Raw genomic sequence first — 17062 nt, forward strand, 5'->3', positions numbered from 1 at the left:
TTGCTAAGGATCACAAAAAATCGCAAATTTATTTAAACGTAGATTCATAATTTAAAACTGTATCCATTTAAAACTGGATAAATAAAGATATGGTAACACATCTTTAGGAAAACAGCCACTTTAAGCTAACCGTATGCACTTGATGCATGAGTAACCATGAAAATAGTTTTCATGGCACCAATCAAACATTGTGCAAATCATGGCACGGGTCATTGATAAGTACACAACACCTGTCAAAAGCAGCTATGGGATCCACCAGATGAAATGACATACTGAAAGCTTGGATCCATGCTTACAGTAGGCTAAGATATTTAAACCAAATTTGACCCCACATCTTAGTTTTCTGTTGAATCAACGGGTTTGATCCTTAGCAAAGTGTGAATAGTATATATACTTTTAAGTTAAACTTGAACAGACGTAGAAATAGATGGTTGTCAGTGTATTTTAGAATCAACATTTGCAAATTACAGTTGATAAGAAAACACTTAGATTACTTTGTAAATTATGACCGTGATTCATTTGTAAACGTTCCTCTCAAACCTCAAAACACGTTGAGATATTGGACCATATGGTCATTGGACCATATCAGTTTCGTAATAGGAGTACCTCTTGTGTGTTGAGGCTCTATCTTCTTTGACTTGTGTACAAAGCTCGTACATAGTAAGAAGGGGTATCATTTGTTAACTGTACAATATCAGTATTTTAGGATGAAGTTTGATCTTATTCTAGAGGATCACCTTGGACCGTTTGGCCCATATCAGAAACGGATTTTCCTTTTGTTATGTATGCCTGCAGTATTTGCCGGGCTGCAGTTGTTGAGCCATGTCTTCACGCTCAATGTACCTAAACACAGGTAAGATTTGACACTTCTTGTGAGATGCGAGGCGAGGTTTGAGTCTATCCAGGTTAGTTGCCTGAAGGTAAATTGTCATGCATACTCAAAGGAAAACGTTAGTGGGTCGCAGAAACAACAAACAGAATCAGTGCTTAAGTTATTGAAATGTTTCAGTTTACGATAACGATTAACAGTCAACAGCGAACCTGACATATACGAATGAGCCACAACACAAGGAGGGGCTCTCAACCTTTTAAGTTAAGTGCGGTCTTTTGTGAGTGTGACCTGTTTGATCATTCGCCTCCTTGAGGTCACTATATGTCAATGGAAATCCGTGGGTAGATGATTCCCTGTCCGAGGACGAATATGAGGACGAAGGACGGAGTTCCACTGTTTGTGGAATCTTTGGATGATGTCGTAAACGCCGAACCATTTTGTCCCCTATGTATTCAATGGGTGACAAGTTGGGTGATCGTTCGGGCCAGGGCAACACATTAACACTGTTAGTCTGGCGTTGTCATGTTGAAACGTCACTTCTGTGCAAAACGTTATAGTGGCCATTTGCACCATTTCCTTCCCTTACCTCACAACATTCCCGTTCCCCTCAATCACACTCACTAGCGTCCTTGGTGCAGCCGTTATCCCACCCAAGACTGAAACGCGCCTACCTCCAAACCGATCTCTCTTCCAGAACATAACGAACCTACACATGTGTACCTGATGACACGTGTCCTGTCGTCAGCTCAGTGAAGGACGTAACATGACTTATCGGTGCCGAGACCTCTGCGCCATTAGAGACGCCGATGTTTTTGCGTCTAAATTGGCCTTCGTACTGCATGGATGACGCAAACGCGTACACTTCGTCGAAGTGTTTTCACATATATCTCTGTTGTCTGGTCTGTCTATGGACGTTGAATCGAAAGCAACCCCACGCTGCGAGGTACCAGATTGAAGAATAACTATAGGTCTCCATCAGTCATTTTCCGTGGCGTGGGATGTCGAACCTGCTCCAGAATGGTGAAAAGAGGTGTGGGTTTTTTATTGCTGCATTTCTGAAGACTGCACTGATTGGAAATAGTCAGCCCTCTCAGACCACCACCAAAAGTTCCCTGGCCTTCAGTTTCAGTTTGACCAAGTTGGAATCCTGTTCACAAAACATCATGAATTGGATGCCATCTGGAAAACAATATGTGAAATGATGGAATTTCTAATTGATAAGATCCCTGTGAAATTTTGGGTAAAGCATGTCACCAAGAAGTAGGCATACCCATAGGAACCAAATGTACTCTTGTCCTTGCAGATCTGTTTCTTTATGCATATGAATCAGAATTTCAGCTTGGCTTGGCAAAAACAAAACAAGGTCATTTGACCGAGAAGTTTAATTAAAGCTTCTAGTACATCGATTATCTAATATCGTTCAATAACCATCAAATAGCCAGTTGCCTTACACTAATTTACCCGCCTGAACTTGAAACTAAGGAGACAAGTGAGACGCCTCAACTGTTTCATATTTAGATCTATGCACAAAGATTCGGAGTGACAAAAACTCTCCACCAGACTGAATAACAAAAGGGATGATTTCAACTTCCAATAGTGAACTTCCCGTTCATGTCGAGCAATATTCCAACAGCTCCAGCCTTTGGTGTTTACATTTCACAACTTTTGAGGTACAATCGAGTGTGCTCTTTTATAAGGACTTCAAAGAGCGTCATACCCCTCTCGCTCAGAAGCTGTTTGATCAAGGTTACAACATTCAAGGCCTCAGTAAATCTTTCAAGAAGTTTTATGGCGACAAATTTAATGCATAGTGACAAAAATGATATCCGATACAATTCCCTATTTTGAATTATACAATACGTTCCCGAATTGTTTCAGGTGAACAATTGACTAGACTTAGCATGTGTTTATGACGGGTGCCGCCGGTGGGTCAGGATACGCTCATCCTTTTCGCGAACACCTGGTATCGTCACTGTTTCATAGTGATTCATAACCACATGCTCTGTCATCGTGTCGCATTGTGACAATCAATGGATTGTCTGCTCCAGAATTGATTTGTTTACAAACAACATCGCACAGCTGTTATTCTGCTGAAACAAATACATGATCATGATATAGTCATAATTGTACAAACCACTCTGCTTATAGTAGAGATTTCTTATGGATGTCAAAAGGGTTGCATGGCTTCTATTTACATAGCATCGGCATATGAAGAAATAGACTACATCAATTAAATGTTTCTTTAGTATACAATCATCTCATTTACAATTGCATGTACTCTTCCTCATCCAAATATGTGCCACTCGTTGTCAATTACCTGTTGTTTTTAATGTTAATCTTCTTCTTTGAATACACAATGCCATTTAGAAAGTGGCCAAATGTAACCCATGTTATATTTGATATTACACTTTCTCAGTAAAGTCCAGATTCTAGTACTTTTGTTTGGTTGAGTCCCATCTGGGATTTGCGGAAGTGGCGATGGCTGTGTGGGTTAGATGGTTAGTGGTGATTAGGTGCCTGACTCTGAGGGTGCGGGTTCGAATCACAAATGGGACTCAACCCAACAAAACGTATGGGGTGTTATTCACATTGTACATGCTTCTCCATAAAAATCATCATCACCTCCGCCCCCACCCCTAGCCATAAATTTGAACGGACCCTCACCGAGAAAGTGTCATCCCAAATATAACAAATGTTACAATATTCTGCTTGTCACAACATACCTTGCTCATATGCTTTTGATTGTAACCATTTTAGCTTGATAACGGTGTAAGCATCTACACTGAAACGTCCCTCTGTGCAATAAACATAACGTAGTATGTTACGTTAAACCCAACCTTCGCCTTTCCAAAATCATCTTTCTCTTGAATATCCCTCGTAAAAATGTCCTGAGCATCTCTAATCAGTTGTAACATGTTGTGACTTTATTTACAAATTCTACAAGGATGCTGTGCACATTCATAGATCAAAATACACGTCGTTTTATATCCACACCTTCCCAGATGATTTCACATGGTCTCCTTGAAAAAGTTGACATGGAAGGAAATTTAATGACACACAGCCCATTGATTCGGCATGTATTTCAAACGAAAAGGTGCGAGTCTTACCCCATATATACGAAATCTTAAGCATTTGAAATTGTACAATTACAATGAATATCTGCTCCCGGGCAGGGGCGGATACAGCTTTTTGAGAAAGGGGGTTGGGTGGTGGTGTGCACACTATTGAGAAACGGAGGGGTGCACAATTCATTTTCACCCGAGTTTCAATGGTCCTTTAACAAACTTTCAGCACAAAGGAGGGTGCGCACCCCTGCATCCCCACCCCACCCCACCCCCACCCCCACTCTGGATCCGCCTATGCCGGGGATATAAATGATTTGTTCATTTATAAAGTTTGAAATAGAGTTTGAAATTATAAGCTGTCCAAGTTATCCAAATATGCACACAAATTTTCATGTCGTAGATTTGTCGCTACTGGCGACATATGAGACATAACACATGTGGCAGGATATTTTAATGGGTATCAGGGAAGACGCTTGCATTGTTGTAGGTAAGTAACCACTGAGGCGCGAGTCAGTTTAAATGACAGACCATTAAAATATCTGAGCTCATGAAAGGATCACAGTGCATGAGTAAGTGTAAGGCATTTAAGAAAGACAGCCAAGCTGAATACACCATACATGAGACGTAATTCAGCCTGTGCATGCAGCACATCTTTTATTCTCCCTGCTAATACCAAAAGTGTAGATCAACAAAAGTGAGTGTGCACCTATTTGCTACTCTCCCAAATCCTACAGATTATATTTTAGATAAACTTCAAAAACTATGTTTTAGATTTATTTGGATAGGAAAACCAGACAAAGTCAAAAGGGACATTAGTACATCTCTCCCTAAACATGGTGGATTAAAGGTACCAAAAATCAAAGAGACAATTGCTGCCCAAAAGCTTGGATGGGTAAGAAATTACTACAGAAATCAAATAAATGGGATTATCTTGTTTTTAGAAAGGTGACAAGTGAAATTTACCTATGGTCTGCAGATAGTAATTATATTTAAAATGTTGTTACTCCAACCTTAACTAATCAGTTTTGGAAGGATGTGTTACTTGCTTGGGCTTGGTTTATATCTAAGCAGAAATATACTATTACAAGTGAATTTGAAATCCAGTCACAGTCTTTCTGGTGTAATGATGACATATTGGTTGATAACAAACCTATTCTGTATAAATATTGGTATAACAAGGGAGTTGTGTTTGTATCTGACATGTTGACAGCAGAAGGGAAATTTCTATCCTTTGATGACTTTATAGATCTATATAAACTCAGAACTAATTTCCTGACCTTTGAAGGGGTCAAACAAGCAATTATTACATACATGTTAAAGATAAATATTTCACATTTTACAACTCTGAGCATTAAACCGACATACCCATTTAATTTGTCTAAACTAAAATTCAGTGAAAAAGGTAGCAAATACTTCTATGAAACACTCCTATGCTCTAAATTTAAAACAGAACACTATAATAAAAACTGGGATAGCTTGAATCTAAATCTCCTACCAAAGGACTGGGAAATATTTAATATTATCCCATGGAAGTGCACGTATAGTACTGATCTAAGATGGTTACAATACAGAATTATCCATAATTTTCTACCTACAAAACAGTTTTTGTTTAAGATCACAGTATATAGACTCTCCCATTTGTAGTTTTTGTAAATATAACATTGAATCAATTACCCATCTCTTTTGGGACTGTGAAATTGTTCAAGATATCTGGAAAAACCTCCAGTCATGGCTCTTAACTGACTTGAATATTCCATTGCATTTCACGAAACAGAAAGTTTTACTTGGAATGAAAGGAAAAAAATAATAATCCAATTAATGTCATAATATTTGTTGTGTCTTTAGACACAGCAGAAATGCAACTGTGCCCCTTATCAGTCATGTGAAAAGGGAGATAATCAAGTATTATGACATTACAAAATATGTTTACTCCTCTTCTTGTGGTGTTGACAAATTCTACCCCTTTTGGTCATCTCTACATGCACTCTTCAAGCAATATAAGAAGGGGGATGAATAATTTTGTCTGTTTATCCTTATTTCATATGGATACAATGCATACCCCCACCTACTCCTCCACACATACATACAAGCATACATACACACCCATACATACACATGTACACACACACACACATATTGATTGTTTTGTATGCTTGAATATCAGCACAATTGTCACACATTGACTATTAATGTATGTACTGTACCTATAAATAAGTGAAGTTATGGTGCCATCTGATTGCATTTGTAGACCTTTTCTATATCATTGATGGCTGTGCATACCTTGTATATCAGCACCATTGTACCTATCAACGTCACACATTGACTACATGTACTGTACCCTATATGCGTTAAAAATGGTATAAAAAAAAAAAAAAAAAAGTGAGATACAACAACCTCTGCTCGCTGAACACCAGCCATAGCTAACACGAAATCTCTATGACTGGGTCTTATATACGTGTTGATAAATGTGACAGTTAAAACATTTTATTTATGTATCCCTATAACTGAAAAAACTGAGTAGAACTCAGGCTGCAAACTGCATAAGAGGTACATAACCAATATTAACATTTATACAACATACTGCATAAAAGTTATACAAACAGTATGATAGGAGCTATGCACATTGACCAAGTTACATATTAAGGTGTGGAAATTATTCTTAAATAAAGCCATAACTATTTTCCAAAAGATTGAAAGTTTTCTTAGAGTTCCTAACTTATTGGTGTTAAATAAAATATTCATTTTGTACATATTTGGTCTAATATAATAATATTTGTGAATATATTTTTCTCTTTCTAACTCGAGAGAGATAAACAGATAATGAAATTCGTCACTAATATCATTTAAGTTACACAGAGTACACTTTCTATCATTTATTGGGATTCATCGACATCTACCTGTCTTGATTTGAAGAAAATGGTTGGAAGTTGGAATTTCAACAAGCTATTGTAATGCAGAAAAAAATTAGGTATTGTTCAAAATTGAGAGATGGATTTTTCAAAATGCTATAAGTGGTTTCTTAGGAAAAGGTTTAAATTGTTGACATTCATGTTTGCATATAAATGTCTTTTAATTACTTTTGATAACCGTTTTAAGCCAAAGTATACTTTTATAATTTATCTGTACTATAAGCATACAAAGTTTTAATCAGAGCAGAGGAGTTATCTCCAAATATTAAAACAAACAATGAATTATTACAAGATCCCTGATTCACTTTGCTTCGAATGATTCAAATTCAGGTAGTCCCTGGGGCTTCCCCTAATAGGTTTATTTCAAAGAGTAGACATACTGAGAGTAACCAGCTATACAGGTACAGTGCATTATTAAGTGTAGGGGTGCTCCATTATATGTTTATGTTCAAAATGGACAAAATGGGAGTAGTCATAGTGGGAGTAGTCATAATGGGAAGATACCGTGTTTACTTGGATTCCTTCAGTGCAATTGTCCCCGATTCATCATTAAACGCTTCATCGGGGGTTTGTAAGTGTTATAAAACGAGACATAAGGATAAATACGATACACTACGTCAGATTAATTTTGGGTTGGGCTAAAAATGTATGTATTTATCATGACTTCATCATTTCGGCAAACACCCCTGCTCTGGGGTTTGTATGGTTGGGTTGTGAGCATTTGGGACCTGGTTGTGGATTTCAAAAGGTTTTGTTTTGGATATGCTGACTGCATTTCCAGATTTGAAAACCGCTTACAATTACAAACATAATTCTCCCCTTCCTGACCTGTACCAAGTGTCCCCGTGAATATCCAGGTAAACAATTGGCTTGCCATTGAATGAGTTTGTTGCGTGTCTCGCAGGTGGAACGACGTGAGCTAGCCCTCTCTGTTACATCACCCTGTTTAATAACTAGTTTCGGCGGAGGCCGATAGGGTGCAGTCAACCCGGAGAGGTATTTAGCATTGTTCGTATTAATAAGGGAAAGCTTTTGTTAACTGCTCAACACGGGAGGAAAGGACATTATAATTTTTGTCATGAGAAATCAAATTTATGTTATTACACAAGTTTTCATGGCCATAAATATAATTTTAGCATGTCCAACCAATCGTGTAAAATATGGAATTATTGGACCTCGACGAACAGTAGAGACGCACTATATGATTATCTTTTGGTGTTTTTTTGTGGCGATGCTATTCATTACGATTCAACTGCGTGTACATGAAAAGCAACAAAAACATATAGGTCATATCTTTGAAATTCATAAAACACAAAGGTCGATACTCGCATTTCTAATACTGAGATATGGTTATTAATGAACGGCTGAGAAAAACTCAGTTGTGATAAGGGTATAAGATAGTAATTGTGCAGGTATGTTTAAAGAAGGTCATTGATTCATATCTTCAGTACCTAAGCCTTAGAGAGGATGCTGACACATCTGAATGTCTACAATAGATACAGTGTCTGCTCACATACAAACCATGAGTGAGTTCAGAATTTAAGTCACATCGGCCATATTTCAGCCATATCGTGACTAAATAAAGTTTTAGATTAATAACAATTTAAAGGATTCAACGAATGACAGCAAAACAACTTGATTATCAGAGATATAAATTGAAAACTAGTGATTAAATCTTAAACAGTTGAACTATAGAAGACGATACAATGCAAAACCAGGCTATTGATTACCAACAGCTGAAGATCACCGTACTATGTACCATGGGGACTTACAGTGCCTCTGCTTCCTGCATGGACCTTAGTGGGATTCATGAGCAATTATCGTAAATAGCTTGATAATATCACATTATTTTCTAAATGTGAGTATGTTGTATTAAACTGAGCTAACTTCACCACAAGCGCACAGAAATATAACATACGAATACGTGTACATCGCAGCTAAAGGCCACGTGTAAATGGCTCTGTTTGGTCAGCTGATATCAGGCATCAAGTATTCATCATTTCAATCGGATATAATCCACTGATAAACGATGGGGTCAGCTAACTTGCGATGTATTTGCTGTGATATTATGTATTCCTTGCTGTGTACTGTCTATGTCTAGCGATCGCAAGAGTATTGTAGATTTGCTTGGGATATTTGTTTGTGTAGAACATCGCAGTAGCGGAAAAGAGATAAGAACTTAATCTTGAGATTAACGTATCAACTACATCAGCTGAGGAAGTGCATGCTCATCACAAATAAAATAGATTATATATACAAAAAATCTTACGAACGTCTTCTGACAGAACCCTTGATTAGATCTGTCTTTCGTCCAAAACTGCGAAGTCATTTGAATATACTATCAAAATAAGAAACGCATAGACATTTTGTATATTAAAAATCTATTAATTACCTATTGTATTCCAACAATCGTCCAAATATGTAACAAAAGTGTTGATAACATGACTTTACACAATTGTACAAGTGAAAAATCGACTTGACCTGAAAATGTTGATTTTGATGAGATTTCTTACATGGATTAAAATGGTATCGCCACAACGCAACAGAAATGACCTTCCAGTTGAAATTGTGCAGCAAAGAGCATGCACCGTCTGGCTATAAAAATCCAGATTAACTTCAAAAATCGGCATTCGTTTTGAAGGAGTTTCAAGCTCACATCACCACGCCACGTCTTGATTCTGCAACACGGAACATCGCCATTGAAAGAATGCACGCTGGAGATTACCAATCTTCTGTTGCCAGGCGTCTGAATGTTAGTTCGAACATGATATCACGGCTTGCAGCTCGTTACAACCAAACAGGTATAACAAATGACCGTCCCCGTACAGGCAGACCTCGTGTCACCACTGCCGCAAAAGATCGGCACATCCGGGTGCTACATTTGCGTAATCGTACTCCCCGAGTGAGGGCAGGGTGCCAGGGTGCCTGGACTTCAGAGGATATCCGGTCAAACGGTACGGAACAGGTTGTGAGAGATTGGACTGAGAGCCAGAAGACCCCACGTCGGGACCATGCTACGTCGTTGCCATCGCGCTCATCGTCTCCGTTAACTAAAATTATCCACTTGGTTGTATAGACATTTCCTTCTTCTAAACTGATGTAAAATTTCATGTACTATACTCTATTTGTGGACGAGTTATACATGTTTGAAATTACATTTTCGCAACAGATTTCTGGGTTATGCGTTTCTTTTTTGGATAGTATATTTGCATACCATATCTTCGGGACTCGTTGGCTTAATTAGCCTTCCTTCCTTCAGACTTAACAAATTCAGCTATATGTACCTCGTTTTCACATTCTTCTGTAGGTTTATTCTAATTTTGTCCTACGAATATTTGGTAGTTCTATACCATGCAGGGAACCTAAAACAGCGAACCTATGAAGCCCATTTCTGGTGTCTCCCGCTAAAATATTGCTAAAGCGGCGTAAAACCATACTCCCTCACTAAAACAGCGAACGCCCTGATAGAATTAACATTGTTACTACAGGGTGGTCGCCATGTTTGCTTCCATGTAGAGACATTAAACTCAAACTGTCTTCTTATTCCTTCATAAACATGTATGTGACGAAACATATGGTTAAACTAAGACGAGTGCTGGAAGTGAAACAGCGTTACCTACAAGCATTCTGTGACAAATAATGAAAATTGCGGTTTCACACATTGATATCAGGGCTAATGGTACAAAACAAACTCATACCAGTGTACCACCAGTGAGTCTTTCAGAATGGTTGTTCTTTTCGTTTGTTGGGTATCGACAGTTCACATACAGTCTCCTGTCCATGGTTAGCGTTTCACCCAACCCTTGTCAGTGGTTGCATCATTAGCAGCCGCCGTAAGACGCACATGGTTATGACAATGTGAACTTCAGAATCAGAATCGTGAAAAGAGAAGTGTAATACTGTGGTTTTCGTGATGGGACGTCTATTACTTAACATTGGAACCCTAGCTATACTAGAAAAAGAGGCTAAAATGTGGTTCGAATGTATCTATCAAAAGGCAGTTTTGTCTCTAAGATGAAATATTTTCGTGAAATATATGTACACAAAACCAGCTATTTTCCAACTGAAGACATCTAAACTTGTTAGAGTATTGTAGACTTGCTTTGGACGTTTTTGTATCAAAACACAATTTTGTAAACAGTGAGTGAGTTTAGTTATACGCCGCTTTTAGTAATATTCCACTATTATCACGGCGGGGTACACTAGAAATGGGCTTTACATATTGTACCCATGTGGGGAATCGAACCCGTATCTTGTCGAGACGAGCAAACACGTTAACCACTAGGCTACCCATCGCCCTTGTTGAACAGAATGAAATGGGGGTTATCGTGTTACCTGACGCTGAATGAATGTATGCCACTATACGACCATAGTCGCTCAAACACTGGCCCAGACTCAGATAGAATATCACGGTTACGAAAAAGAGATTAAAACCTGATCTTAAGATTAACGTAACAACTACTGAGGATGGGCATGCTCGTCGCAATTAAAAGAGAATATATATAAAATAAATCTTATGGACGTCTTCTGACAGAACTCTCGTCTAAAACTACAAAGTCGTATTAATATTTGCATAGTATTCAAGTTGTGAAGGTGAATCTTCCAAACTCATTAGCTTTAGTATCCTGCCCTCCTTCAGTAGGAAAGTTCCAACAAACATAGCTGTGTGTACTTGTTTTCGTATCCTTCTCTAGGTTTATTCGTCTTAAACGAATTTTGTCTTATGAATATTTGGTAGTTATTTTCCATGCCGGGAACTGAATCAAACAGAGCGCGGACACAAAACGGTCGATCCTAGTTGTAAAGCGCTTCCTCTTATAATAATTATTAGTTATACTTTCGAAACATAGGATAAGCAAATCCTTCATGGACTCTTTTCAGTGCTGTTCAGATTGTCAGGTACTGGCAAAATGTGACCCAACGTTCATCGTTTCATTTGACGTTAGCGTAATAGGCACGTTAGCTTAAACGCCATGATTTAGTGCTAACTAGAGTCTCTGATACAAGGAATCTCTTTGTGTTATGGAAGCAAGGAGTTCGTTTGACGTTAAGTGAAGACATATCTACTTAATTAACTATTTTAGCCCTGCATTGTACGTAGGTAATCTTTCCATTGTCATATTTCTGGGTCTGTTCGGATCATTAGGTATTCCTTCGTGTCTATATGAAAAAACGGGTTTCCACGCAGAGCCCATTTCTAATGGATCTAACACAGTTTGCCAATGTCTATAATAACATATAGTTGTGTTCTGAATAGCTGATAGTGATTACATGTAATTTGATGACAGACGATTGTGTTACTTAGAATTTCCACTGTACGATTCAAATATTAATGATGAAATAGATTGTGTTCATTCTCTGTCATCAAGTGTAAACATTGGGAAGTATCTACAATCAAACACGGACTAACTTGAACATATATTCATTAACCATCTGACAGCTATAATTTACAAATATGTTGGACTGGCTGGCTTGATTGGTGCATTTCATCGTAACCCATACCATTTGCGAAAATAGATGCTCATGGATTGTCTTTTCCAGGCTCGATTACTTACAGATCGCTGTCATATACATGTATGTGGAATATTGCCGTGTGCGGCGTTAAACAACAGTCTGACAGATTTGAACACACACATGTGTAGTAATAGAGATTACAAGACACATTATTTGACGTTATTGTATAATCTCTGACAAAGTAACACCATACTTATGGAATCTTGTTTAGAGAAAATGGAATCAAGATATTTACGTAAACTGACTTGTAAATGTGTGGGGAATATTGAAGGTTACATGCAAGACGCTTGTTATTCGTAAATCTCATATACACCATTAGGTATTATTAAAATGGAAGCCTGAAAATTTGTGTAAACATTATTTAGTAAACAGTAACAGTAAAAGCAAACTATTCATATAAATACATTTATGTTGTCCATCAAAGTTGGCACCTTCTTGTTTTAGCATTTAGCATACACCATTATGGATGACAGATTCGTGTTTATTGCATTAGGCGACGTTTCGGTGTAGATTCTGTCACCGTTAAAAGTGACTACAACCAAGGGATGGGAAGTATGTATACACAGTATGTTGTGACAAACAACAGATTAACATTAACAACAGCATTTAATTCAATAACAAGTGGTGCATAATTGGATGAGGCCAGGTGGGAGTAAGAACAACAAATAGCACGGACCATGAAGCCAATAAGCAGAATGGATTAAGTCGTAAACCCAGTAAGAGCAAGCTGATAATATGTTTTTAGACAAAATATATAGCCTGATTTGCTCTACGGTGATCGTATGTTTCAAAGGTGCGACCAAAGTTAGGAAATGTCCGAAAACGTACGCAAACCCGTTCATAGTATGTGCTTACAACAGTAACTGTATTTACCTTTATTTAAATGGTGTGCTATCCAGCTTTTCGTCCCGTGGTGGTATAAATACAACTTAAAATAGAGATTATGCTTATGGTACATAGATGGGTGAAGGAGTAACTTCCTTAACAATACAATCACCAACATTAACATTTCAAGTAGGTATGACTTTATACATTGCTGTTGTTTTTTTAAGATGTGCTCTTCCTGGGATCGCCAACGACACCTTTGCCATACAAGGGCCTCACCATGAGCTGCTTCTCAACGCCACCATCCCCTGGAAGATAGTAAAAGGTACCAATGTCAGAGACCCCTGTCACATTTACAAGGAAGATGTTCTGGTGGGTAAAAACAGAACAACACAGGAATGCCGTGTCTGGGTGTACGACAAGTCCATTTTCAAGAGCACTGCTGTTACAGAGGTAGGCAACGAACTTTTGTATCAGACCATTGACGGCGTATTAAAACATTCAACAGAATTGAAAGTACATTTAATAGGGAGAATGATACAATTTGCAATGGCTCCTGAACAAAGTGCGTAAACCGACTTCCATCCATGCACTCACTAGATATCATTTGGACAAATAACTGCTTGCCATTCAAGTCGGAAGAGCTGGAACAGGTAATTCACCAATATAAATTGATGTCAGCGATAGATGTAGTTTTCTCATATTTTATGCAAAGAAAAAAAGAGAGTTGAAATTAAAACTGCAAACAGAAATCTAAAATGAGAAATTGTTAAATATTGATGTTAAAGAGTATGTTTTGACCTAAACTGCATCAATAACAAACGTCTTTGCGTCAACCAAAGTGTGACCAGCAACTGAATACCAGACTTTTGAATCAGCAACTCAGCGACATGTTGATGGTCGACAGCGTCCCACCACACAGCTTCTCGTTCCATGACTGGCTTTTTCTGTTTGCAACAAAACGTCCTCCTTTCGTCACTGCCACTGCGGAAGAAATATGTAGCGTTAACGTTCCTACTCCATGCGTAATCGCCTCTGTGAGGCTGTATTTGAACCATAGCCGGTCACCACAGGAATGCACGTTGGATGGGACTGTAGATCAATTGGACAGTCATGGAAAGAACTTCAGTACCTTTTTCTGAAGAGTCGGGATACTGTCTAGACGTAACAGATTGTCGTCCCCGAATGACGTACACGAATAGAAAGATTTCAGGATTCCAATACAGCCGACAAGAGGGATGAGTAAAACTAGATGAACCGATCTCCAGGGTTCCGTTCCTTAAAGCGATCGTAGCGTTACGACAGTCGTAAATCTATGTTAAAGTATATGGGAGTTGCGATCATCTTAGCGCTACGATCGTTCTGTGGAACGGGACCCGGATCCAGCAGCTACGAACTACAAGGGTGATATTATGGATGTATATATGAGGCTGATGCTGAGAGCACCTGGACCGTTCTTGACCCACGTGGACCATAATGCCAACCTGGTTACCAGACCTCAAACCTATCGAACTCATGTGGACCTAATTTTTGTATCAGATTTTGGACCTAACGGATAATGTATTTTGGCATTGTGTGTCACACAACAACGGAACATATTATATATTGTAGGAGATGCACACAGTGTGACGTATTACTTTTTAACGTGGTGATCTCTGGCAAAGTGTGACTGTTATAGAAAGCTCAAAAGCATTTATCAAGTTGCGTGTATCTCAAAATGTCATTGATAGGGTAGGATGTACACGACGTCCCCATAAATGACACACAGATTCATGAGGGTTGTATAGGTCATGGCATAGAATAGAAAGTCCGAACTAAGTCATTACAGCAAATATTATACCTGGTGTTACTGTCTTCCAGTTGAACATGGTGTGCAGCAACAGCAACTTGAGGTCTTTGACAAACAGTGTTTTATTTGTGGGTCTTCTCAGTGGATCAGTCATTTCTGGCATCGTATCGGATCTGTAAGTAAACACTCCTGCATGCTTCAACAAATTCGCGATACAGACGCGCATAATTCTGTCTGATCGATGTAGATACTTGCCTGTCATGTAAACAAAGTACTCGGTGTAAATTAGTGTCATTCAGAATATGCATACTTTAGTAATAGTGTAATGAATATTTCTTCCAGGTTTGGACGCAAGCAGGTGCTACTGATGGCTGCAGTACTTCACCTTGGCTCCGGCATAGGAACAGCCTTTTCCCCAAACTTCGTGGCTTTTGTCATATTTAGATTCTTCAATGGGGCTTCTAGCATTACACTTTTGATATCATCATTTGTTTTCGGTTAGTTTCATCTGTAACGAAGAAAATTCCATGTTACAAATGGTGCTTCACTTATGGACATCGATATATACTCACCGCCAAAAGAAACTCGAAATTCATCAATATCTACTCGTTAATATCTACATTATTCGCGTTTCTTTTGGCGGTGAGTATATATTGCACTCATTCATTAGAAAACACCTACTACAGTAATAGCCGCCATGTTTGATGGCAAAACATACAGAGGGTCACAGAAAAGTAGAAATTAACGACAAAAAAAAACTTTGGATGCTCAATACTTTGTGATATGACCTTTATTTATCCCCATAGCTCTTATTCTTCTTGGAATAGATGGTTATATGACTTTTATTTATCCCCATAGCTCTTATTTTTCTTGGAATAGATGGTTATATGACCTTTATTTATCCCCATAGCTCTTATTCTTCTTGGAATAGATGGTTATATGACTTTTATTTATCCCCATAGCTCCTATTTTTCTTGGAATAGATGTTATATGACCTTTATTTTTCCCCATAGCTCTTATTCTTCTTGGAACAGATGGTTATAGTGCCTGAATATGATGCAGAGGTAATCGGCTGTCATATCCTGAGAATCTGCTAAAAGCGTTCCTTCTTTTGATTTGATGGTGTGTGAAACTCTCTGTAGCCTGATTTTAATCAGCGGCCACAGATGTCTGGTGATTGTGATGGTCATGTTAAACATTTTATTTCATTCTTAGTTTTCTAATCTTTTGTAAAACGAGACTCGTGACATGAGGTATTGTCATCTTGGAAAAGATAATCACCATTTGTGAAGTGTTGAAATGGAATGACAGGTAACAGACGTTCGTCCAAAATAGATGCATACTTCTCACTGTTGATATTACCATCAACTTGGACCAGTCTACCAGATCCATGGTAGGAAATACACCCCCATATAATCACAAATCGTTCTCCCCTTGGCAAAAAATCAGGGCAACTGCAGCCAACACAATATGATCTGTGCTCTTCACCAGGCCTTCTCCACACTTGTTTTTTTCTATTGTTTACACGAACATCAATCTCATTACTAAGTATCACTTTGCACCAATTAGCTTGAGTTTTCCAATGAAAATGTGCCCTACACCATGGCATTCTCTTGGTTCTGTTCACAGCACCTACTGTCTATTTCTTCCTCACGAATCTTTTCCTGTAATTCAGCTTGTGGGGATGACTTTGAACAGTCATCTTACTTACTTTAGGTGGTAATGCCTCATTTACAATACTTGTGATGTCCCCAAGTGATCTTTTGTTGTTTGTGACAGTTCTCAAAAGTGCCCTGTCTCCCCTCTCTGTCAGAACTGGGGGCCTACCACGTCTGGGCATGTTCTCTTTATCATTCTCCACTTGAACTCTTTTTAACAACTTGGAAATGGTGGTTTAACCCTTCTGGACGGCATCTACAATGTCTGCTTGTTTAAATTCAGCTCAATTCATCTCAAGAATGATTTCCTGACCTCCTCTGACAAGCATTTCCTTCTCTTCACCGTTTTGAGAAGTTGACCTTGAACTTGTTTACTTGAAGCAGACGACGAGAGTTACTCCCCCTACATTGCATGTGACCCCTGAAAATGTACCCTGTGAAATTTGATTGAGCGCACCAAGCATTTTAAC

The 17062-nt window shown here is 38.4% G+C and overlaps 1 protein-coding gene across 1 annotated transcript in view; it reads left to right on the top strand.

Moving 5' to 3' along the window:
* Positions 1-568: 568 nt before the first annotated feature.
* Positions 569-17062, top strand: part of LOC124280572 (organic cation transporter protein-like) — a 30421-nt gene continuing 13927 nt past the window's right edge. The window contains exons 1-4 of the mRNA XM_046716535.1: positions 569-853; positions 13373-13598; positions 15006-15109; positions 15277-15431. Coding sequence (XP_046572491.1) covers positions 708-853; positions 13373-13598; positions 15006-15109; positions 15277-15431 — 631 coding nt within the window. The 5' untranslated portion in view covers positions 569-707. The remainder of the gene's footprint in view (positions 854-13372; positions 13599-15005; positions 15110-15276; positions 15432-17062) is intronic.

This window comes from Haliotis rubra, unplaced genomic scaffold (genome assembly GCF_003918875.1).
Source record: "Haliotis rubra isolate DU_JTF1 unplaced genomic scaffold, ASM391887v1 Scf27, whole genome shotgun sequence".
NCBI lineage: Eukaryota > Metazoa > Mollusca > Gastropoda > Lepetellida > Haliotidae > Haliotis > Haliotis rubra.